The sequence below is a fragment of the Pleurodeles waltl genome, chromosome 5 (genome assembly GCF_031143425.1).
Source record: "Pleurodeles waltl isolate 20211129_DDA chromosome 5, aPleWal1.hap1.20221129, whole genome shotgun sequence".
NCBI classification, from domain to species: Eukaryota; Metazoa; Chordata; class Amphibia; order Caudata; family Salamandridae; genus Pleurodeles; species Pleurodeles waltl.
The window spans coordinates 786,034,012-786,060,208 of record NC_090444.1 but is presented as its reverse complement, the minus strand read 5'-3'; the positions used below and the strand labels follow the sequence as shown (position 1 = coordinate 786,060,208).

The window sequence follows — 26,197 nt, the reverse complement described above, 5'->3', positions numbered from 1 at the left end:
CAATGATGATTTGATATAACTGAGCCATGGGATAGTACTGGCCCTCTCAAGAGCCTTCCAGTCTTTCAGTATAATCTAGTTCAATTTCAAATATGGGTTCATCCATATCCTAATCCACCTTAATATTAGAGGGAGCGCTAAAGATCGGAAATATACCCAGTCCTAATGCTTCTTGAACATTGTAAGAGGCAGTAGATTGTGGGACTGACAGTAAACATCTCATAAATTTGTTTTCCACCACTTGTGAGTCATTAACACACTAATAGCCTGAAATATCACTTACATAACTAGCCAAGGAAATACGTTTGGATTGGTAGATTTTGATCATAGCCTTTACAGGCTTTGAACCCAAGTGATTAGCAAAGTCAAATACAGAGGTAACTGCTCTGGCCATTGCATTCCTTTTGGCCCCCCCGACGGAGCCTAAGAGCCCCTGTGATCAAACATGAGCCCAAGATAGACGAAAGCATTCAACCTTATAATTTCAGTCCCCTCCAAAATACATTTCCAATGACCCTTGTGTCTGGGGCCTAAGATCCATAAAATCAATCAACATAATCATTGAGAAGTTGCTGAAGTCCTACTGCCATTCTTGGTAGCAACACCACATCATTAGCATATAAGAGTGGTGGGAATCATAAAGTAACCAGAAGTGGGGTTGGGATACAATCCTGTCCCCCCCATTCCCTAATGAATTTTTATGGGAGAGGATAAACTCCCAGACTAGTGATATCGAAGTACCGCTGGCCGGTCTTCATGTAGCTCATGCAAGAAATTCACAATGTTTCTATCCAACCCTATGTTCATGAGAATTAACCCCAACTTTGACCTGTTGACTATATCAAAGGCTGAGGTCAGGTTCATAAAAGTTAGATGTATCGAGCCCCCTTTGGATAGTGTGTATTTCCCAATGATTATCTGTAAAATAAGAAATTTACCTAATGTACCCCCCCCCTGGCCTAAACCCATACTGCAGGTTGAAAAGCACATTATTTTGATCCAGCCAAGTGGCTAACTTAGAGAGAATAACCCTTCTCATAACCTTGACCACTGAATTTATGAGGGTTATGGATCTGTAACATTGTGAGTCATTTCTCTCACCCTTATAAATACTGAGATAATTATGGACCTTGACCAGGATGGCCATTGTATATGTGGTGTTTAAAACGTTGGTTAAAATTTTGTCCCACTTCCTAGTGTTCCCTTTATGTCAGCAGGGACTCCATCAGGGCCTGGCGCCTTCTCATTTGACATATAAGAAATGAGCTCACTTAGTTCTCCTTCAAGAAAAAACAAAGTAAATTTCATGCCTAGCCCCTCACTGATATTTGGGGTTTCCACTGAGGTGCACCCATATTTCCCCTGAAAGTTCTTCACCCACATTTTTGGCGCTATGTTACACTCCAATACACTATTAGACACATCGTTAAAATACAGGCGATTGACTACTTCCCAAAATCTAATACTGCTTTTTAAGATATCTGCCTGCAGGAGGTCGTTCCAAGGTTCGCTTCTAATTTCTTTTTTTGCAGTCAGCTAAAGCTAGTTTATATTGCTTTCTGCATAAAGCTATTTCAGAGTTACTCCTTTTTTTTTTCAAGGCTATCAACAAGCTTTGATGGGCCTTAGTGCAGTTATTGTCAAACCATCTCTTGCCTGAAAACTTAGATGTCCCACCCACTGTCTTTAAAATTCCTAAAGACATGATTACAAGTCCTATCTAAATACACTCAGGAAAACTTTAGGCTGAGTAGAAGCCTCTAGTCACCGACTAGTGTCTTGGGTGAGTTCAAGATATAGATTGTTTGAAAAGGAATAATAAGCAACCTTGCTCCATTTCGATCTGCACGCCTGATCACAAGGCATGTCTTGACTCTTGGGTCCTTCTCTGGATCTTACTTCCTCCTTCCATTTCCATTCGGTGTCAAGGACTAATGGGTTGTGGTCACTAAACTGTGCCAAGTGACTTCATAATGCAAAACAAATTGCACTAGAACAGTTGAGATCAATATATAATCAATGATAGAATTGGAGCTTTTGCTAGTAAATGTGGGAAGGCCTCTGCTGTGCCCTCATCTTTATTTCTTTGAATTTGTCTGTGCCAAGTTGCAACTTGCCAAGCAAATTCCCTTGGCTAGTATGCTCAAAGGGGCCTTGACTATAACCACACATAAATAACTCTTCTCTAGCATGACACAGAGGATGGCATGGGTGAATATAAAAATCTTCAAGTAGAACCACCACATATGGATTGTGATGTCCTTCTGCATAGACCTCTAAAAAATGCCTCAAGGTCAATAGATGTTCCGTAGGTTTGATCTATAAAAATGAGTTATAAAAATTCAAAACTAATAGGCTAGGTGATTTTTTAAAATCTAACCTTACTGCTAGCAGAAAACTTGATCCGGTCTCCATCTGGGATGTATTACGAGAAATATTTTGAGCTACCAGAGTGAGTACACTACCCTTAGGTCTGCCCGCTAGTGAAGGTAGTGCAGGGGGAAAGTACGAGATCTACACATCACATAAAAGGAGATTTCTGTGTCCCATGTTTCTTGTAGACCCATTATGGGACAGTCTTTTAGTGACTTAAGCCATCTCACATCAGTCCTCTTATTGTCCGACCATGCGATATTCCAGCTCATAAACGTCAGACAGGAGCTGAGGTAGCTGAATGACTGACCCGCACACACGCCACTTCTCCCACCATGTTGGCCAGTCAGTCACTGCTGTCTAAGGAGCTCAGAGGTTAAAATCTATTTGTCAACTGCATGGATCTTTCCCTTTCTCTCACTGTATGCTCTCTTTGTGACCCCTACAATTTCCTGAGATTCCTGGTGCTATGGATGCTCCTTGCTGAGTAGAAAAAAGCCTAACGGAAGGACTTATATCTCTTGGGGTGGGGGATGAGGGAAGGATTAAAGTATTGGGCCTGTAATATTTAAATTCCGACTATGTCAGGCTGGTCAAAATTAATGATAATACAGTTCTCCTCCTAATCTTTCTTCCTGTTACCAACCCAACCTAATCTTTAGTTATGTTTATATGGTCTTACAAATGACTCCCATCCCCAAGTTGACTATTAGACCTCTAGACAACTTTGCATTTAAATTGGAAGTAGTTTCAACCACTCCTGATCTCAACAGGGAAGACCAGCTAGAATAGCCACCAGTGGGCTGGAGTATCGAGAGAGATATAGCCTGAGAAGGGCAGCAACCACCTGGCCTAAGTAAGGGGACGAGAAACTGCCACCCCATTTTTTACTTTTAGGCTAGGAATGGGGCAGTCTGATTGAAGAGATGGGGGTCTGATTAACAAAAGGTACAGTTATCTCAAGTGTTTATCGGCTCGTGCTCCGACTACTTCGTCCCCAGTCAGCTCTCTTCTTTTTAAATTACTCTACAAATTATGTGGAGAATGAGACAGAGCAATGTCTTGGGAATTATGAGATGGATTACGCTCCTGCGAGCTAAGCTGTGTATGGCCAGCTTCTCAACTTAAATTCTCTGTCAATGCTGTACCCAATTTCCCTATGATAGTTTCTATAACAGTTTCTTGTAAAGACCGTCCATAGCAGATTTAATTAGGTTCTCAACTTTGTTACATAACTAAATCAGCAATGGTTTGATCAGCTCTCTTCTTTTTAAATTACTCTACAAATTATGTGGAGAATAAGACAGAGCATTGTCCTGGGAATTATGAGATGGATCACTCTCCTGCGAGCTAAGGTGTGCATGGCCAGCTTAGCAACTTAAATTCTCTGTCAGTGTTGTACACAATTTCCCCATGGTAGTTTCTATAAGAGTTTCTCGTAAAGAATGTTCATAGAAGATTTAATTAGGTTCTCAACTTTGTTACATAAATAAATCAGCAAAGGTTTGATCAATGTCTTGGTAATACTTGAAAATGATAAATGTCTTGCTGCAGGTTTAGTAAAGGAGTCCACAGAAGCCACATTGTCATTAATGTCCTACTTGGAGCTAGATCTCTCCCTACCAACCTAGTCTTTAATACCCACGTTTTTTTTTTTTTTCCCTAACAGCCGAGGCCCGTTCAAAGGAAGGAGTGCCGGGTCAGGGTGGATATCTCCTGTTGTGATCACTCCTTGTACAGTCTCATTTTGTGGGGAGCACCCCTGATTGATAGCACAGGCCATACCTACAATGTCACCGGCCCTTATACCCTTAGGCTGGGAGACAAATTTGGGGTAAAAGTATCAGGTCCCCACCCTAGCTTTATTTCCACACTCTGAATTTCTTCATTTAAGGCCTCTACAGCACAGGTAAGGAACAAGTTGATGGATGTGCTTTTGCAAGGGCCTTTTTGATCAAATGGTCCACTAAGATACGAAGATTTCCTCTTACCCATTGCAGTAGCAAACTTGATGATGAAAGAGGAGTGGCCGAGTCCAGCCTCTTCCAGGCTCTGATTGGCGAGGACGCTCCCGGTCTTCACCCAGGCGCGTCCCACACTGCAGGAGTGGGCAGCACTATACAGTGCAATGGTAGTGAGCCCCTCCTCCTTACTCTCTGCAAAGTATTTATGCCTAAAAGTCTACCTATCTGATTACGAAGTTCTTGGGTTTGTAACAAATATGAAACAAATTATTTTTCTGAATTGTTCTCAGATTTATTCTTTGAGTGTGTGTCTCATTTATTTCCTCTGTCATTACAATAAATGCTTAGCACAACCCTTAGAAAAGCCTAACTGCTCTCCCACATTACCACAAAATAGAGCATTAGTCCTATCTACATTTGCCTCTGCAATAGCAATTGGGGATCCACTTCACTTTCTGCACAGTGTACTTCATTTTAGTACACTATATAGAGAGCCAGCTTCCTACACTACGTATTTGTGGCATGCTTCCTGGTTCATGTGGACAATGTGCATTTCTCACGTTGCTGAAGATGAGGGGAGAGAAATGAACACTTATTTGATAGTCAATATTGCACAGGGCATGTCATTCATGACACAGTACAAACTAAGCAGTCAAGTTTTTAATACAGATCAGCTGTCAAAGTTTTTCTTTATTTACAAAGAGATTCCTGATGGGGTGGTTTCTATACCACTGTAACGTTGGCTGGGTGTTATTAGGGGTAAAACAAATCCCATCCTTTCTTGATGTGTTCCAGACCTTCAGATTTTGGACCTCTTGATTCCTGACCTCAGCTGGAGACTAATATCTCTTGAGGGAACATCAGGGCTTATATCCTTATTGTAAAATGGCTTCATCACCTTCTCCACTGAGGTTAATGTTAAGCAAGATATGGCCAAGGACTACGCAGGCCACATAGGAGAGGTGAGATTGTACAGTATGAGTAACCAGAACACAACAGAGTAATTGTATAGGTATAGGGGCTACCCTTGTCCAGTCATGTGCATATATTTATTATCCGGCTGGATAGAACTTGCTTCCTCTCCCCCAGCTGGTGTCACTTTCTAGTGTTTTTGCCAAATGGTAATTGCTGATTTGTGGCCCAGCAAACAACGGTGGTTCCTTCCAGCCAAGCTAAGAATCTGCTGATTCAAAATGTCATTATGGCAGCTCAAGTACTCAGATTTGGAAGCCTTACTAGGAAAAAACCTATTAGATGTGGCTGAGGTATTATTCTTTTTTAAATAAATGGTTTGAGTTTTACATTTCTACCTAGATACTGAGAGAGAAAGTCTCATTAACTCTAGTATTTGGACAGGACATCTGATGTGATGTAGATCCCCTCCTCTAGGATGAGTCATCTGCCTTTCAACTCTCTGTAGCATTTCAAACAAAGAACAGTGACTAGAAAGAAGATCTTTAGGCCTCTGCCAGAGTAAGGGGGCGAATGAATGAAGTAGAGATCATATCTCTCCCTTTCGTTACTATGGTCACAGCTAGACATGCTGGCATCATTATTTGTGAAGCATTCCTGTGTAATACTCTCCTAGAATGTACAGAATTGGCAGGAATAAGGGCTTTCTGAGAAATTATTATTGCCCAAACATTCAGCAAAGGTGCAATAGTCTCTGATTGTACACTGTCCAGCTCAGAAAAAATACAAATCCAATAAAGCTGTTCAGAATGCGATCAAACAAATTTAGTCCTGGCCCAAGGTGCCCTCACAGGATGCAACACATCGCCTATATCCATTGGAAATATGAGCAATATGGTAGGTCTGCAAAAGAAAACCTTACTGAGTGAATTAGCCAGAAGCATCCAATGACCTCTCTTTGTGCCTTAATCATTAGAAAGGTACTACTCCTGGCTGAAGCTTCACACATACTAGTCTTTCTTCGCTGTATGCACCTGTCCAGCATATCTGGACCTGATTTTAGTATCTTTCTGAACAGCACTGAGCCTCATCCAGCTTGACAAATGCTCTACCACCATAGTCTCTAGTTTAATCCAACAGCATGCACAACCTGCTCTTAAGTCCTCACAGGAGTGTCTGCCAGTTTGTTGAAATGTCTGCCTGGGCCCATAAATTACAAATCTTATTTACAATTGTTTTCCATAGTAACATGTGACTTTCTTTTATAATATTACAACTTTATATTTGTTTTTTAGGGTTGAGCGCGCAAAGCACTCTGTCCCTGTTGTTTTCGCTCTACGGGCTTGTAACCACACCCATCAGTTTGATTTGTTCATGGGCTTGCCTTTTAAAATTCGACTTGATTAGTGAATGGCATGCATACGTCATGCCTTTTCCGGTGTTTAGCCCTCCTCAAGCGCACCGGCCAACTACTGAAAACGTATGAGGCTTCATGTTTTCCGTTTGGTTTCTGGACTACGTTTTCCATTTATTTCATAGGCAACGCAATCTCGCTGGGCAGTAGTCGAGCGCTTTGCATGACATCGACCCTGATACGTAGATAATTGCACTTTTACCGGTTACATAGATAATTGCACTTTTGCCAGTTAAATGGATACTTTCACTTTTGCTGATACGTTTGAGTGCAAGCGAACTTCTGTTTCCTTTTCTGTGTCTCCTTCATGCTAATGACGACCATTGGCTCGCTTATGTGAAACTGTTTTACTTTTCATTTTCAGTTTGTGGCAAGAAAAGTATGGTTAGGAGTTTACAACGTTAATAGCTTTAACTCGAGCAAACGCGAGACCCATGCATTGCAAATGCTTGTCTTGTTGTATGGTACGTAGGTAATACATTGTTGCTCTTTTTAACACTTACTAAATATTTAAGTTTTATTTTTATTTCATAATCTCTGATCCTTGAATTATTTTTACACCACACTGCTCATATATTTCTGTGAAAAAATCTTTGTTCTCCTTCAAGCTTCCAAAAGGTGAGGTAGAGAATATACTTAGCAGAAACAGGGCATGCCAAGTTGAGTTCCTACATCCAGATAAATGCAGAGGGTTGGATAAGGGGAGTATTATAGGCATCAGGAAACACTGCCAAAAAGTTTCCCTTTTAGTTAACTCATTTCAAAGGAAAAAAATAATCAAGGCTGTATAACTCAAGAGGCATGTAGCTGCTTGTTAACAGCTGAATTGTGAACTATCTCATTTTAAAAATGTGGCTTGGGGTGGAATATTCAGACTTTTACCAAACAGTATTATCTGAGGATCAATCCCTACAGTACAGTCAAACATAAAGCCATTATGATACCCTATGGTAACAGCTGAAATAATCATCTGTGTTCTATTTACAAAGAGGATAAAACAGACCTGAAGAGGACTCATTTTTGGCTTTCACAGAACAATGGGAGTTGCCTATATGGTGGTGTTGAACTGAGTTAATGACGAAATTACAATGTGCAATCACTTTTTTTTTTCTAATTCAAGGATTCAATGCAAATCAGATTTACTGTCTGGAATCTGAACAATTTTGCACATAAGAGAACTGGATTTCTTTTACACATTGCTTATCTAACATGTGTAGTAGTAGTTGTGGTGTAGTTTTGTTTTTTACAACAGTCGCTTATTTTGAACTTTTCTTTCCAGATTACTTGTCTGTTTTGATTAAAATGAACTACGTGGAATCCATTGCATTATACCGATTGAGGCACCTGCACACTGATTGATTCTGCTTGGGGGTGAAAAATATAAAGGCATTGATGATGTCAAATGTGATGCTTTGGTAAATCCTTCATCCCATGGAATGGTGTGGGCTTAAAAACATCACACCACACAGAATTTATATTACCAGAAAAACATCACTGAAATACAAAATATATGCAGTAAAAGGCTAAAAAGCCACAATACATAGGTACGAGATACAGTACACAACACAAAAAAGAAATCAAAATAAATGAAGTACAAAGAGGAATATTTGTCAATCCCACATTTTTATTGATTATGCAGCCGAATCATAATGGAAGATGGTAATGTAAACAAAGAAAAATTGCACTGCCAACTTTTTAGGAAGGTAGCAACATTTCACAGCGGTCTAGACAGAAGGCACTTTCTATGATGGAAATGCACATCCGGTGTGGAATCATTATTCAGGAAGAACTACCTCCACTCTTCTGGCGATTTCCCTGCCCTGATAGGTGTGCAGCAGGAATGGCGTGAATGTTGGTGGAGGACCCCGTGAGCAACCCACATACGGTGGCCCTGGACATGACCACTTGAGCAACCCAGATACCCAATCGATACTATTTCAGATCAGGGAAATAGTTAACAGTGAAACATATCTCAGTTGCTAGCTTGGAAGACAAGGTCGGAGAAGCAATTTAAAGTAAATACATTACATTGTAAGAAAAAACAAAACTTACATAGTAAGACATGTTTTACTGGAGCAGGCAGAAGGGACATTGCAACGTGTAATTAGGCAACAAAATTATTTTATTAAATCTTGGAGATCGGGTAGAAAGTTTCACAGGAACCACTTTAATTTATTTTCAATGAATGAAGAATCTTAAATGGCCACACACTTAGCAGAGCTCGATGTATGCTCCTGAAGACTGAGGTATAGACAAAAAATGACAGAGGGACAGACGACTAAATATTCAGAGTTCCACTTTCAAAACAACAATTACATTAGTCTTGCTGACACCTATTCTTACCATGAGGCACTTGTTCTTTTATGGTGTGGGCAGGTCGATAAATGTATTAATTACTTTCAAAGCTGATTGCATAACTGTTAGGGTCAGTACTAGAATTTATTTGCAAGGTTGAGTTGAAAAACAGTCACATATATTTACTTAGATTACTTAGAATGTGTATTTTAGCAGACATAAGATAATGAAAAAGTGGCAGAATAGGTGGCAGCCATTTGAATTTACCTTCCTGAAGACTTATCATGCATAATTGAGTGTAATGTTCACTGAAGATATGCTACACATAAAAGGGTTAAGTCAGAAAGGAATAGATCAAAAGTACATGGTACATTTGAGAGGGTAATGCTTCTCTATATGCTGAACTGATAAATATGTTACCAGAATTACCAGTGTTAAAGAACACTACCGCAAATTTATATAATATATGCATGTGGAACAAATAAAACTTGAAAAGCACACAAAAGGCAACCCGTTCATGATTCCGAGAACCAGTTTTTTATCAGATTATACACACATTGACAATGCAAGTATATAATCTGACAACAGTTATGGATATGAATATATGCTACAAAGCAATTATGAATCTATACAAAGGAATCAAAGTTAATTGAATTGCCATGTACATGAACAAGAGGTGCTAATGTGCCCTGGCACATAACCACAGTGAATAGAAAATGTTTTTTCTGAAACAAGAATGCCCCCCCTTTTTATCCAAACGTCAACGCAGAATATATTCAAAAACATATTTTGCATTTCCTCCTTTCTAAACTATTGGGAGACCTGCATTTCATCATATATCACTATGACAGATGTGCAAGCTATAAGACGTGTTCAACATAGAGAAAGAAATATGTTTATGGGACTGAAGTTTCCATTATCTTAAACAATTGGATTGTAATAATGTGATATGTGATCTATTTCTTTCAGGGCTAACCAAGAAAACCATTCTGTGTTTTTACTGCATGGTTTTGAATTCTGAAGTTCATACTTATTCTTATAAAGATTATGATCTTTCACCAAGGAGTTTCAGCTTTCATATGATGGGTTGGAAACAAACTTAGCTTGATTTAGATTTAAAATAGTTTTGGCAAACTAATCTTTGAGAGTTGGTTGACACAGGATATGTATTTGTAATGGTGCGCTTATTGGCAAACATTGAGCTCTTTCCCCTCTAGAATCCTTACTTATTCTTAACATTACAAAACAGGCATGTATACATCACCCAACCACCTGACAATTCAAATTTAGAGTGTTCTACCCATCTGCTGCGTTTCTGGCCCCTGCTGCCTAAATCTCAGGAGTTGTGGCTGAAAAATTGGCTGTGAAAAAGAGTGTAAGCCACGTATTTGGCCTCAATAACGAGAAGTTGGAAAAATGAATCAAACAAGTATAAAATATGCTGCAGGTTTATAAGAGACAGTTCTTGCATGGAGTACAGTCCTCCAGCAACACCACTTTGCTCATAATGCACTGGTACTAGAACTTTCAAAATACCCACCTAAAGGTAACTACCTTAACACTTTATAGAACCCACCTAACATTATTATAGAAAAGTGACCTGTAGCATTTCATTGAGAAGCACTCCTTCCAAAAATCTTTATTACTGAAAAGAACAACTGGGTTACAGGAGGATAAGAATCATAGTGCATGTTTCAGAAACGAATGCAAATCCCTGAGTATGCCAAAACACCTGTTATATGTAGGTCACCATTTTAAGTTAAAGCAAACATAGATCTCAGTGCAAATTACATGGTTGTGGAAGCACAGGGCCATGGCTAAAGCAGGAAATGTTAAAACTGGTGGATTTTTTAATCACTACTTTGAGGACAGACAGGACTTTAAAGGGAAGCAATTGACTATTTTAATTAAAATAATCAATATTGTTTCTGCTTTATTCTAGTAAGAACTTGCAAAGGCACAAAAAGTTAAAAGCAGGATGTGAAGAAAGAAATCAGGTAGGTCTGTCAATGCTTAAAATCAAATGCAGTCACTGCCAGACTATTTCAACTCTTTTTTTAATCCGTGTGACATTCTCAAGTGTAGTAAGGAAGAGAAAAAGGACAAACGTATTGGATCCGACACGTCACTACCATTCAAGTTTTTGAGTGGAATGAATAATGAAATACTAAGTGCTTCTCTCTACAGAGCCAGGTGGCGTGAATGCGTGATGAATTAGAACAAGGTACCCACCATGTTAACTTCAGTCGTGTCTGATCTAAATACCCTTAGCTCAAACATGTGGAAAGTCTTTCTGATGGACAGACCTAAAGAATGTAGTACGGCACAGAAAAAATAAGACTCAGAGATGCATTTTCACCCAGGAGCTCCATCCGCATATCAGAGTTTGACCTGTTCCCCTCAAACCCTTGATTATCTATTTAGGTACATCGCAGAGGGGATGGTGGAAGGGCACTGTGAAGTAACCGGGCTTTGGACAAAGAAAGCTGGACTTACAATCGTAACTTTTAACAAAATTCCGGGCCTGCTTCCTTCAAATACACAAGAGGATTGTAAAGCATGAGAAAATATGCAGGGATTTTCCAAGTGATGGGTGACAGCAAGTATTATTGTCACTTAACTTGTGCAAAACATGGCACAGTTAAAGAACACAGACTCTAAAGTGGAAGCCCACAGCATAGTGTTGACTGAACACATAACTAGTAGCTGATACCCTGATCATTAACATGTGAACATTAAGAGGGATGAGTCTCTAAAGTGACATTCATACTAAGGTGAGCTACACTGCTGTAAAGTGGACACCTCAAGGAGGTAAAGAATGCTTTTGGGATTCTAGGATGTAGTCCAATTAGTACACGGGATGCTCCAGAGTTATGATTACCACCTTTAACTGACATTTGTTCTGAAAAGCAAAATTACTTTGTGTGATCAAGATAACATAATAAAGCTCTAAAAACTTTATACTATCTTTTGCTTCCAAACACCTTTTTTTTAAAAGTTAGTAAGAGACAAATTAAGTCTAACAAGACTACGGGCAAAATGTGTAGATTAAGTCTTCAGATCACTTTTTCTTTGTGGAACACTTGATGTTGACTCTTGACAGGAGTTGGAGCAAATTTTGTGGCAAAAAGAAAATTGCCAGTAATAGTTGCTGAAAACGTTGGATTAATGCTAAAGAGGGTAATTTATAATTTCAAATCTTTCCAAAGTACTATCAAATATGAAAAAAAAAATCTTCTAGAGAAGGGATAGTTGTATATATAAAAAAGGAATAACTGCACATTCTAGAAGATCAATGGACATTTAAAGGCATGTTTCCTAGAAGCAGGTTATTTAATGCATCTGACAGTGATTGCACTCCACCCAAGTGTTAACCAAAGGCTTGATGATAATACATTTTAAATCTTCTATGGAATTATAATTTAAGTTGTATTTGTGAGTTTTATAAGTTCCACCCTGAAAATAAGAGTGATATATTGATATTTCTTCTGGTTCAGACTTCTACAATTTAAATGTCAAATTCCTCTAAAGTTAAGTTGTTTTTGTTGTTTGTGAAAGCTGTTGCATTTGTTAATTCTGTTTCTGGGAAGTAAAGATTCCAATCTTTCTCATTATAATTATGTTTTTACACTGTGTTATTTAGTACAAAATGCTAGTGTCGAAGGAAATTAAAATTTTTTTTCAAAATGTCAGGATGTAAAAAGATGTCATGGTACCTTGATTACTGACAAACGTGCTGCAGGAAGCTTTACAGTGGTGTTGGACGGAAAGTTCCAAATCATGTATCTGCCTAAATTCTGGAAGATACCCAAATGCGGAACCCTTTCACCATGAACACCAATTGGAAGAGGATTGTTTGTAGTTCTAAGGTGATCCATCAACATCTAGGTTTCTTTGGCCTTGTATTTGTTTGTTGAAATTAGGTAAACCTGTCAAAAACTCAATTATCTATCAAAAGAATCTGTAGCCTCTTTTAAGTCCCAATTAAAACAGCCACATTACTGCACTCTAGAAATCTTCACTGATCTTATCATCCAAATATACCGAAACAAAACTGTAATACATAAATATCTTTTCTTTCTATAAGTCTATTGAGATATTTTGTATGTTTTAGTTTTTCTCCTATAAAAATTGTTTCACGTTTAACATTGCCTTAAATGATTCATTTTGAAACTTTTCCTATTTCAAGTGAATATAAGGGGCTTTTGTTATAGTGTTCGATTTTAGACTGTGAGAAAATACTTTTCATTACTACTGCAAAAGAAATGTATTTTTTTAAATTCTATTTTGCACAGAAAATGAATTTCCCTTGAAACACTGTTAAATATGCAGAGTAGAGAGTTGTCGACAAGAAATGGAGGCCTATGATATAATTTATTTTGCAAAGTTATCTATCAACGTGGAAAGGGATGGGGAAGTGGCAGTATAGTCTATTACTCTGTGAAAACCTTGTGGACAACACAAAGGATTGTGCCAAAATATATAGAGAAGAAAATAGCTAACTCATTTGAAAGAGCATTAATTCTGCTGCCTAAATATTTCCAAAATAACAAGAAAGCAAGGATTATGGTGTACTTTCTTCTTCAGGGTTTTCTTTTTTTAAGATGGAGGGCGGCGAGGAAGATACAGGGTCTGTACCTTCGTCAAGCCCTGTGGACATTGCACAAGATCGCCCTAACTTAAGTGAAGGCACCAACTTAACTCACTGGTGGGCGCTTTGGGTTTGTTGCTTGACTACTTCACAATAACAATAAGACCAAGGAGTCAACCACATATGTATTCTTCAATGGAACACAGGCCAAGAATAGATTGTTGTAATTATGAATGTCTATTTATGAGCATTATGTTTGAAACCATAAACACTTCAGACAGTGCCTGTAAGACACCATTTACAGCCTTCAGAACCTATATTTGGAAATAACCATCATGGAAAGGCCAAAAAGAGATGTGGAGACAGAGGCAGAAATGTTTCTGGAAAAAATAAGAAAAATGTGCTTTGTGGTTTGCTGTAGAGAGAACAGTCAATTTGCACTATCCATCTACATAGAGAGAAGGGACTGTGGGTAATAGCAATGCACAGCTAACCGTGGGTGCTAGGCGAGTCTGGCATATTATTCTTTCAGTGCTGGCATTCAAGTCCAACACCCTTATAGTAAAGACATCCCACGTCTGATAAAGGGAGCTGGCTTCGAGGGAACCAAGTCAACTAAATTAGGTACTGCATAGTTTAGTATAGTCTTCTTTCCCTTTTTGGTCTACATTTTCTTTTCGTGATCCAATAAATGATGTCCCTTAGAAGATACAACAGTGTCATGTTTGAAATAAGCAAAATATTAGGCATTGTGCTACAGGCCCTAGCGAAGGCACAGTCCATGTACTGCCACATGTGGTGCCTACACAAACAAAAGGGAAGAGACAAATCCATAGCGATTTTTGCACATAAAAAATAGAAAATACTTAGTGTAAACACTCAACTATAAACAAAATAGACACATGGTTAAATATGAGTTTATCAATAAATTATCAGATCTCTTTCAATGTCATTATGAGGTGCTTGGCCAACCACAAAACACAGCTCATTTAGGGAAGTTTCTTGGTCAAGATATTGCAATCTGGGCAAAACTATTAAATATCAACCAAAAAAAGTAAAGACACTGAAAATGAAAAAGAAACCAGAATTCACACTAGTCATATGTATCCCATCCTAATATTGCTCTGACTGGCACCCTCCGTGCATTGCCAACAGGAGTGTGATCAATAAAAGCAGCAGCCAGTGAAGACGTTTCAGCATTGCTCCCCCAGTCCAAGGCTGACTGGTAGAAAGCACACGATAAAGTGAGAACTGTGTGGCTGGTGTGCAGAACTTGACAGGGAATGCTGAATGTGAATCTACGGAGTATGAAGGTCCTCACCTACACCATGTCTACCACCATGCCCTCTTGACCTAAGGAAAATATGTCCCAGACAACAACGTTTTGTTCCAGACAATTCTGTTGATGCCTGGGTAGATTTCCATTTTTGATTGTCTAAAAAACAGAATCCTGACCTACATGTATATAGTGACTGTTTAAAACATAAAAAATACACATAGTTTAAAAAGCAGCACTTCTGGGCCATCCATCATTTGTACACCATTTCAAGGTGACATTCTGGTGTGCGGTGCTGGATTATAGCAAGGATGTTCTTTTGCTTATCTCCTGATAGAATCCAAGGGCTGTGTGGCTTTAAGGGTGCACATCCTCATAACTCCCCACTGCACAGTCATGTCCAGCCCATTCAGGATTAATTCAGCTGACGCACGCCAATTTCTCACCAAGGCATACCCGTCCGTGTCCTTTTTCTCTGCTTTTTACAAAGGCAATATATAGGAAACACAAATAGACCTGTGAAAGAGAAAAATAACATTTTGAAATTAAAAACAAAGCCTAATAAAGGTACAGTCAGTGTGAGGATAAAACGACATGCTTGTTCGATTGTGAAAGTCTATTTTCAAAGCAATATAACTTTTTCTAATATTATCCTTTGTAGAAATGTTGATTGCCAGATCACATTCATTTCTGTGTGTTACTATCAAATCGAATAGCTGTAAAGTTTCATTAGGATCCACGCTGACCAACTGCCGACCAGTTGTGATCTAGCACACATCTGACAAGAGGAACCACGTATAGCAAACATGAACTAGCAAACCATCTAAAAATATATATGTGAGAGAGATACCTCCCCATCAAAAGCGAGAAAGCATTCATATTAGCCAGCTCTACTACAAGACAGACTTAGGGCTCTTGAGTAAAACAATGCATCAGTGAGTATATTTCTAGGGAGGCAAGATGGTAGTGCAACAGGATAACATTTCATGAAAGAGTTAATTATCTCAGTCATGGATACTTCCTGCCATCTTGACAGTGAGACATGCTGCCAAAAAGAAGGATGGTGAAGATTTTATGAGATCAACTGTGCATACAAATATTTCAATTTTCTTTATCATTTTATGAAAAAGTTGAGAAAAACACAAGTGTCTATGAGCTGTGAAAGAATAAAGTACAATGTGCAGGCAAGAAACAGACAAAATAAAGAACCTATGAACCTCTTACTACGCGTTTTCCTTTGTAGGCACATCTCGGTAATTTAGGCAGGATACTTTTTTATTCAATTAATTTAAAATAAGTTCCAAGGGAAAGAAGAACACATGACGTGTAAGAATGCAAGACACCGCCAAAGAAGATTTGCTCAGTCTTCAGACGCAAACTAACTCACATCTCCAACATTTCATACCCCCATTCACAACATTCCGTCCACACATTATCACTCAAGCAGGCATACCACCTGCTTGAGGAATACATATAACACTTCCCCTTTCCTTAAGAAAGCAGCATAGAAACAGGACCCAAAAAAAATAACTAATGTTTTTAATTCAGTAGCAACACTCTGCAATAGCATGTTACAAAAATACTTTAAATGGGAATGTTTCAAGCTGCTGGGAAACAGCAGACTGACTGTTCTTCTTAGCTTAAAAAAAGTTTGAACAAAGGATAGGTATTTTTAAAGCGTGGGGTTCAGAGATGAAGAATATACATACTTCAAAACCTCCATACAAATTTGAGATCTGGAGCTCATCATCTATGTCTTTGGTGACAAGTTAATAACTTTATGAGGCAAGCCTCCTACCTTGAATTAGAGCTGCACCAGAGAACGCATCTAGAAAGCCCTACAAAATGACCAATAATTCTTTGATATGGAACATGACTAGCAGAAGAAGGTGTGGGGTCTTAACCAACTGATGCAGGCTCTTCACAATGTCCGAAGAAGAGAAGAATTGTGGGAAACAGCCTGCTAAATAAGGGTTTCAGAGCAGAGGCAGAAAGGCTGTAAAGGCAAGCAAGCCTAGTCAGAAGGAGGACTGGACATGGGGTGAACAAGAGAAAACTAATGGAAATTGTGAGGCTTGGGTGTAGATTCCATTACAATACAATGTTTATGTTAAGATAAGCACAGAGAGGTAAGGAGGCAAGACCATTTACAAATGTAAATATGATGTAAGGAAGGTGAAACAGAAGTTGAGAATGAAAGGTAAACAGTAAAAGGAGTCAAAGGAGTTAGTGATGTGAGCCGTGGGAGAAAGCTGCAATGGGAAATGAATAGATGTGTTAAATACTAATTGCAGAGGGGGAGAGGAAGTATGCAGGAAAGAAAGGAAAATGTAGCAATCTAAGCATGAAAAAACATTTTTAAGAATTAAGGTTTGGGTGGCATTAAAAAGTGAGGAAGGAACAAAAGTTGTGAATACTGTATAGATGGTCCCTTCAACAACGGACCAAGGAGGAGATATGTTTTAAAATTAAAATTAAAGATGACACTTAGATTAGATAGCAACAAAAAAAGTAGGAGAGAAGATGGACGAAAATGGACCTGAGAGAAGACCAGGAAAGAAGAGATAGCGGTTTTAGAAATCCAAGCAAAAATCTAAGATGTCATCCTGTACTGGACTTCAAATAGACAGAGATTTTGTTGTATAGATTACATGTACTTCAAATAGACAAGAGCAAATCTCTATTATATTTTTTTACCATTTGGATCCAATAGTGGAAAACAGCTACCCCTCTACAATTTTGATTCATGCCACCAAACTCTTTATACCTCTGCTCTTAAAATGTCCCATCCTAACACCTCCTGCCACTATCTGTGCACTTTCCATCTCTCTCACCACCCAAAGCCTCCTTTAAAGACACAGTAAGCTGTCCACAGCCATATCAGCACAGAATCCTTGACAGCCACAAGTCTGCAGAGACTCACAGCTGGCAGGGGCAAGGGCAGTGTAGTTCATTGGGATAGAACTGTGCTCTGGGAGTGGTGCACAAACCTGAGAAGACTGTAAGCAGCTTTGCAAGCACCTCCAAATGCAAGGTGCTACATTCTAGTGAAGGATAAAAACTCTAAAGATACCCAGCACTAGCTGAACACTAAGGGCCTCATTCCGAGGCTGGCAGTCTTACCGCCGCGGACCCGGCTGTAAAGACCGCCAAGTTGTGGGGTTTGCAGATGCCAAACCTCCACAAAGCTGCCTGGCCCACCAGTGCAGTCGTACCACCGCAGCCGGCAGTGAGCACCTCCAACGGGCGGCAGGCCGGCCGGATTACAGGTCTACAGACCACCAGGCTTTCCGTGGTGGTCACTCCGCCACGAAAATAATGGTGGAAACCCCATTCCTGTCGCCAGCACACACACCCCCACCTCCTCACACATGCAGAAACCCCCGCACCCATCCACACACATACAAACCCCGCACCCCTTAACGCATGCATGCATTCACATACACATCCCTCGGCATACTCAGATTCACAGAGACACACCCATTCACTCGCATACATGCAGACACTCACCCCCATTCACGTGCACATACACTCACACAAACATTCACATTCAATCACATAGACACCCCCCTCCGCATACTTGCACTCATGCTACACACCCTCAGCATAATCACACTCATGCGTTCACACGCACACAGACAGCCCCCCTGCATCGTATACACGCATCCACAAACACACCCCAACCGTACACATCCATTTACACACCTGCACTCACACATATGCTCCCCCCTCATCCACACACTTACACCCCCAGTCACTCACTCACAAACACGCACACATACACCCCCACTCGCACACATACACGCACACACAACACCCAACACTCATCCCCCCGCACTCCCCTTCCTTTCAGACGATCATTTACCGTCTCAGTCGAGGATGTCGTCAGGGAGGGATGGGTCCTGGTGGTCTTGCATCGCCAGCACTACCACTCCAGCAAGACTCCGCCAAGCCGTATTATGGCTCGCAATATGGCGGGGAGAGTCTTGCTACCGTTGTGATGCTGCCGATGTAATCACCTCTTCGGAGTTGGACTTCCACCCATAAATGGGCAGAAGTCCTCCAGTGACTCCTAATATGGCAGTCAGCAGAACGCCAGCACTCTCAGTCTGTTGGCTGCAGCAGCTTCGGCGGTCATTCAAAAAGACAGCTGAAGTCAAAATGAGGGACTAAAGACTTTCCACTAAAGTGAGATGTTATTATGCACTGCATTTACTACAATGCATCTGGGTGAACTGAGTGCTGATATGGAAGGAATTGTGCTCCCTCCCCCTTTTTATGATTAAGTTCTTGATAAACACAAATATTGTTTTATGTTGCTATTGGAAATGGTTTGAATAAAGTGATGCAATAATGAAAATACATAAAAATATAGTTTATGGGTAGGGTGTGGCTTGGATGCCTGACAAGATGGCAGCTGTGCTGTGAGCTCTGATGCACTGAAAGTTGTCTTCTATTTTGCCACTTTAGGGTTATACACCTTGCCTCCGGGAATGGGTTCCATCTGCTGGCTTGTTTTTGCCTTTAAGTGACATGTTTTTTCTTTATGCAATTTGGGCACAGATATCCTTACATTGGCATCCTTTTTGCAGGATGCTACCACTTTGTGTGCCCCACCAATTTCTCTTAATCACTACTTTCTACAGATTGTGTGTTTCACTACAGCTTCAATTGGCTGCCATTTATTCATGTCCTTTTAGAATAATGGGCATATAAGGTATTTTTAGGCATCTTTCTGTTCTTTGGTGGTTACTCTCTAGATTTGTTTCACACACTTTTATCTAATGTGCCTCCTGGCTGCTTCCTGTAATAGCTCATGCCAAATTGCACTGACTTATTAATTTGTTTGACAAACTTCTAATTATACTTCATACTAAAGCTGACTTGTCTGCTTTTCTAGTGTTATGGGCAGAATGAAACCTTGTTTATAGATTTCTCATACCAAAAGTATCAATATCAAGGTGGCTAATAATGCACTTCATGGGGGCTAAAACTATTTCCTTTGGCACAAAACCACAGAGGTGCCATTCGCATGTTGCCTCTTCTAGTAACCTAATTTTGGACACCATTCTTGATGATGTGAGACCCTACAGTCCTTCATGAGCCCTAGCTGTAAAAATCTACAGCAGTTGGATGGCAGATGTATCATTATGGGAAACAAGAAATGGAACAATGCGTTAGTTCAGCTCAAGATATTTCTGGGATGATCCCTCAGCTTGACAAAGAAATTATCAAGCTAAAACAGGACACAGAGGATCTGGAAAACAGAAATTGCTGCAACAACCTACACCTGTATGGTCTAGTAGAGGTTGTCAAGGGTTCTTTACGTTTTAAAGAAATTCATCCTGGAGCTGCTGAACATTTCCATTTCACCTACCATTAATCTATATTGTGCTCATAGTTTGGGGAAACCAAATCCTGCCCTTTTAAAACCTCAAGGCATTATAATGCTATTCCTGGCATTTACTGATCTTCATGTACTGAAAGCAGCTAAGAATAAAAAGACACATGTTTAGGCTGGTTGTAACTTGTCCACAATGTTCCTAATGCAACTATTACCAGACAAAATTAATTTATTGCCATGAGACTTCTGATTAGACAGTTGAATACCAGATAAAGGATACTTCATCCTTGCATCTGTAAAATTACTCACAAAGGCACTACCAAGCCTTCTGATGATTTGGTTCAACTCAAGGCATTTCTTCACAATATCACCTTTCACACCATAGAGATTTCCTCTTGAAATCAACGTAGGCATTTCTCTTTGTTATTTTGAAGTGACTTTATTGTTAGTTTTTAGATTTTGTTTGTGGTGCTGCTGCATGTCTTGTCATGTTGTTGACATGTCACATCTACTTTTATAGATCTCTTCTTTCAGATCTGGGTTCTGTCCCTTGATCTGCTATTTCCTTTATGCATGTATGTATGTTTTTTTCTTCCTTGTTTTCATTTTTCAAGTGCTTCCTCATTTTATAATGGGCTACGTTTTCCTTATGTCCTATTTGTAAAATATAGTTACTGTTGTTATTATTATGTCTTTTTCCCTTTTTTTGCAGACTGTCACCCTTGCTCCAGTCTGCATTTTCCTCTGTGAAAATAAGTATAACTTTATGTTGTGAAATATTTGTAGACTTGGAAACCCATGTAAAAGACAAAAGGTACTTTCTCATTTATATATACTTGACAATTGCCTTTCTGCATGAAAAAACTGTAATGATTCTGAGTCCCTCAAAGTGAAAAGATAATAGGTTGGTGATGTTTCTCTCTGGCCACTGATCGTAGAATTGGGGTTGCTATCGTTTGTCACAAATCTTTAAAAAGTTTTATCTACTGAATGTGATGATCTTGGTAGATGGGTGTTGATTAACTTTAAACTTGAAAATAAACAAGGGACTGTGTTTAATGTTTGTGGTCCTGTCAAATGTGACCCCGATTTTGGCACACTATTAAAATTAAACTCACTATTACTCCTAATTTTAATGTAATTCTACTGGGTGATTTTAATCGATTATTGGATCCCTTTACTGATAGACAGTCTAAATATACATTAAACCTGATAAATCCCTTGATGCGTTCATGTCTGCTATCTCTTCTAGACAATTTTTTGATGTTTGGAGAACTTACAATTCTGACCAATTAGTTTTTTCTTTCTTTCTCAAATGTACTTTCCACACTCTCCAGGAATGATTTATTTTTGGCCACAAAGGGACTAATTACGAGTAAGGCGGTCCATGGACCGCTGTACCCGTGGTGGCGGTTGGACTGCTGCAACGTTGGCAATCCAACCTCTACAGTATGATGCTGGCAGTTAAACCGCCATCACGCCACCACCGCCAGGATCGGAGATCCTGATGGGTTGGCGGCGGCGCAAGTCATGGTCAGCAGTGTGACACCACATTGCTCATTACGACTTGCCTTTCCATCAGCCTTTTCATGGCAGGCACTCTGCCATGAAAAGGCCAATGGAAAGTCAGGGACGGGGCCACAGAGAGGCTTTTGCAATGCCCATGGCATGGGCAGTGCAGGGGCCAACCTGTCAGCACCCTCGAAATGTGCACTGTCTGTCATGGCACATTCTGAGGGTAGTGAGGGTAGTGAGAGCTAAGGTCAATGCCGTCACACAGTTTCCATCGGCCAGCCCAGCAGAAACATCATAATACGGCGGTGGGGAGGACCCCGGATTTGTGGCCGCCTCCCCACTGCCATATTGGAGGTCTGGCAGTCCGATCTTCAGACTTCTAATCAGGCCCAGAATCTTTATTATTGAGTTTACACTTTGCTGAAATTGGCTCAATTGTTTTATATGATCATGCTCCCATTTAGACCTTTTTGGAGATTTGACCAATAAGCATTGGCAAAGCCAATAGGTTTCGCCTTTGTCTTTTTTTTTTTCTATGTAACTGGCTTACAAATATTTGAAAAAAATGTTATAATAATGTTTGTTTTATTACATTAAAAACAAACATAACATTTTTCTAATATTTGTAAGCCAGTTACATGGAAAAAAGACAAAGGCAAAACGTATTGGCATGCCGGAAAGACAGAAGAAGACGGCAGAACACAGAGGAAGACAGAAGATAGCACAACACAGAAGAAGACAGCAGAAAATAGAAGACAGAAAAAGAGAGAAGACAAGAGAAGATGGGAGAAGACAGAAGAAAAGAGAAGGTGTGAGAAGAGGGAAGACAGAAGACGGAAAAAGAGAGAAGATGGGAGAAGAGAGAACACAGAAGACGTGAGAAGAGTGCAGACATGAGAAGACGGCATGCAGTAAAGAAGACAGCCAGGGCAGAAGACGGTATGTATAAAGATGGGCGGCAATGAAGAAAGAAGACAGAGAAGAAGGCATCTTAGAAAGAAGATGTCAGCAAAGTAAGAAGACGTCATGCAGGGAAAAAAAGAAGACAGCTACGAAGGAAGAAGTCAGAGAAGGCGACAGCGAAGAAAGAAGATGCCACACAAGAAGAATACTTTCAGAGTCGCAGCCAGCCGGAAGGGCACTGGCCACTGTCCAATAGGAAGTGACCAGAATCAGTACTAGGTCCACAGGCAACTCAATGGCAAGATCAGCAAAGAAGACAAAGACAACAACAGGAGGTGATGTGACGACGGTGGGCTGGCCAATCCGAAGCAGGCAAATCAGAGCGACATTGGAGCAAGCCAATGGTAAGTTCAGCTAAGTAAGGGGCTGGTTCCAAGCCCCTTTAAAGTTTCTTTTTACAGCTAAAGATTTCGCAAGCATGGGCACAAGCCCACATGCAGACAAAACCTAAAAAGTTGGCTGATGGAGATTTAATAATTCCCTTTTGTCTGAAAATTACATCTCTGAAGCCACTACTTTTATTTTTTTTTCAATTCAATCATTGTTAAGTTAAATCCCTTAGTAATTGGTGCTTTTAAAGCTCCCTTAAGAAATTTGACTATTGAATTTACTATTGCCTTCTCAGCTAAAAATACATCGAATTTATATAGTCAATCTAACACCCTCTCACAAAAACCACATTTAAACATAGCTATTTTAGTTTCAAATCTTCTACACTCCATGATCGAATTAAAGCTAAATTACAATCAAATGATGAAATTGCTATTACTGATGCTCGTAATATTCATCCAAGACTTATATCTAAATTCTTTGGTTGTCAGAACAAAGCAGGAAAGATGCTTACTATTTAAAAATTAAAACGGAGCACAAAGATATTGGCTCTATTGTTAATGAATTTGATGATAATATTGCCATTGCTAACTTTGACATTTCTAACTCCTTTCAAATCTTTTATAACTCATTAAATAAAGACGATATTCACCCTTAAGATGATGATTTTACCAGGTTTTTACAGTAATTCCAAACCATCCTCTTTAACTAATAAATTTGAAGATCTAGAAGCACATATTTCATTTCAAGAAATATCGACAGCTATTGAATCCCTCAAAAAAACAGAGCACCGGGGTCTTATGGTGTTTATATTAAACTTTTTTATGCAGTATCATCGTTGTTGCGCCTAAATTGTTAGAACCTTTACCTCTTGTATTTCAAATATGCTAAATGTATGTCATTTGTGAAATGAATATGCTCCAACAACCAAGTTAGTCTTTTTGTCAATGGGTATTTCTCTCCATGTTTTGATTGATATAGAGGTACTAGACAGGGATGTTCTCTTTCTTCTCTACTTTTGTATTATGTTTAGACTTTTTCTGGAGCTAATTATGGTCAATCCCAATATATATGGCTTTAAACATGGTTCTGGGGAAATTGAATTATCTGCCTTTGCAGGTGACATTGATTTACATAACCAACCTTGTTACATATTTGGGTTCCTTCTCACACAAGATTTGATTGTATGCAGTGTCTGAGGCTATAAACTACATTTGACTAACACCAGAATATTCAGTTTGAATTCCCTGTGTTTTCATTCTATATTTACCAATTACAAATTTGCATAGTGTCCTTCATAGATCAACTATCTAGGTGCTTGGTTCTCCCCTAATATTAAAGAAATGATTATTCATCATTAGTTCTTCCTGAAATCTAAAATAAATAATTTACTTTCTGTTTGGTCTCCTCGCCACTTACCCTGGTGGGGTATCATGGATAAAATGAGGATTGTGGCCCATATTTAATACTCTAGCTTTAATGTTAAAAATTCCAAACCATCATTTTAAACAGCTCCATTTATGTGTTTGAAGTTTTTTATGTAACAATACATTTCCATGCATTCCTCTTTCCAAGTTCAAGAGACCAAAGATTGAAGGTGTTGTCCAATTCTTTGATCTCAAATTATACCATTCATCTTTCATTATTAGACACCTTTGTTCCTCGATACATGATTTCCATAATACCCCAATACCTAGTTGGATTGTTTTTTAAAGGTCTTTATTCATTGACTTCTCATTTAATAATGTTATCCTTATGTCTAATTATAGTCTTATTTCTAACTATCTCATCCTAAATACTCTCAATCCTTGCTACACTGAGTGTTAGTTGATAAGTTTGCATTCCAAAAATGCCCTAGGAATTCATTAAGTTGGTATAATAAGTTTATAAAGATATGTAACATTCCATTTTAGTTTACATTCTAGAAAGAACAATGTATATTTCATGAACACCAATTTTGGAAGGACATCAACAATGCTACTTTTGATTTTCTGAAGGACAAGCATCAATTACCAACTTAATTTATTATTAAATATAACACAATTCTGGAATATCTCCAAAGTTTTATTTCAGAAATCATTCAGTCTCATGATTACCTGTACCTTTGCCTAGAATAAATATTGATAATATTTGGAATGGATCTCTTCCTAAAGCTGCTCTTACATAGAACAGTTTATTGTGCCCAACAACTAGATTTAAGAGTTCTGTTGAGGTTATATGGCAAGAGGATGTATATGTTTCTTATTCCCTTCCACTCTGGAACACGTTATGACTGAAATTGTTTAAAACCTCCAGAACAGCTAGTATTAGTCAATAGCTCTTATACTAGGTAGTTGGCTCTAGTTAGTATTATGTGTGACTGAAGCACATGGTTTAATGCCTAAGAATAGCATGGTAGTAATTAATGTACGGATAGATTTGATTTTACACAATGAACAAGGATGAAATTGGCATTGTGTGGTCAAGAATGACAAATAGACACAGAAAGGTCACATATATTTTTTCATTTTTATTTAGTATGATTTACGTTGTCAAGCAATATGATTATTTGACAGAGAATTTCACTTAAAAATATGCCATGTGATGTTTTAGGAGCATTACGAAATGGTGACCCAATAATGTAATAATACCAATGTGCATGTGTAAGGTTTTATAGCATACTATAGCATCACGACCAACTCGGTAATGGGCGCCGGGTAAAATTGCTTAGACTGCATGGACTTTTTTGTCCGTTGTCTATCTGGATAGCAGCCACATATGATGTAAACATTTAAAAAAACTGACTAGGCGTTCTTGGCATTCAGGCATTCAAGACATTGAGAAAGGCAACAAGCCGAAACGTGTTTGCCCATTTGTATTGTGATTGTTTGTGGTGGATTAAAGGAATTTGAGACTGAAAACACTCTATGAGTGCATGTCATAGTCTGTGTTCTGGAAACGGAAATACACGCAAGACTGTCCTCAAGCGACACAGAACCCGCTGTGCTTGATGAGCAGCAGCAATGGCAGGACTCTTTGGGAAATAAAAACATATATATATTTATATACATATATAATTTTAGTAAAATCAAAAGTTCAATAATATTTGCTAAAATAAATTTTAAAAAAGGCCAGTGTCATTCTTAAAGCTGGTAGCAATGTACATTTACTTTTTGTAAATGGTTAGATGCAACTCTGAAAATGTTATTCTGGAATAAAAGAAGAGGAGAGAGGCCAGACC

General features: G+C 39.0%; 1 protein-coding gene across 1 annotated transcript in view; it reads right to left on the bottom strand.

Annotated features, from left to right (window-relative positions):
* Positions 1-8,267: 8,267 nt before the first annotated feature.
* Positions 8,268-26,197, bottom strand: part of RNF217 (ring finger protein 217) — a 466,037-nt gene continuing 448,107 nt past the window's right edge. The window contains exon 6 of the mRNA XM_069234802.1: positions 8,268-15,341. Within this exon, the coding sequence (XP_069090903.1) occupies positions 15,268-15,341 (74 nt within the window). The 3' untranslated portion in view covers positions 8,268-15,267. The remainder of the gene's footprint in view (positions 15,342-26,197) is intronic.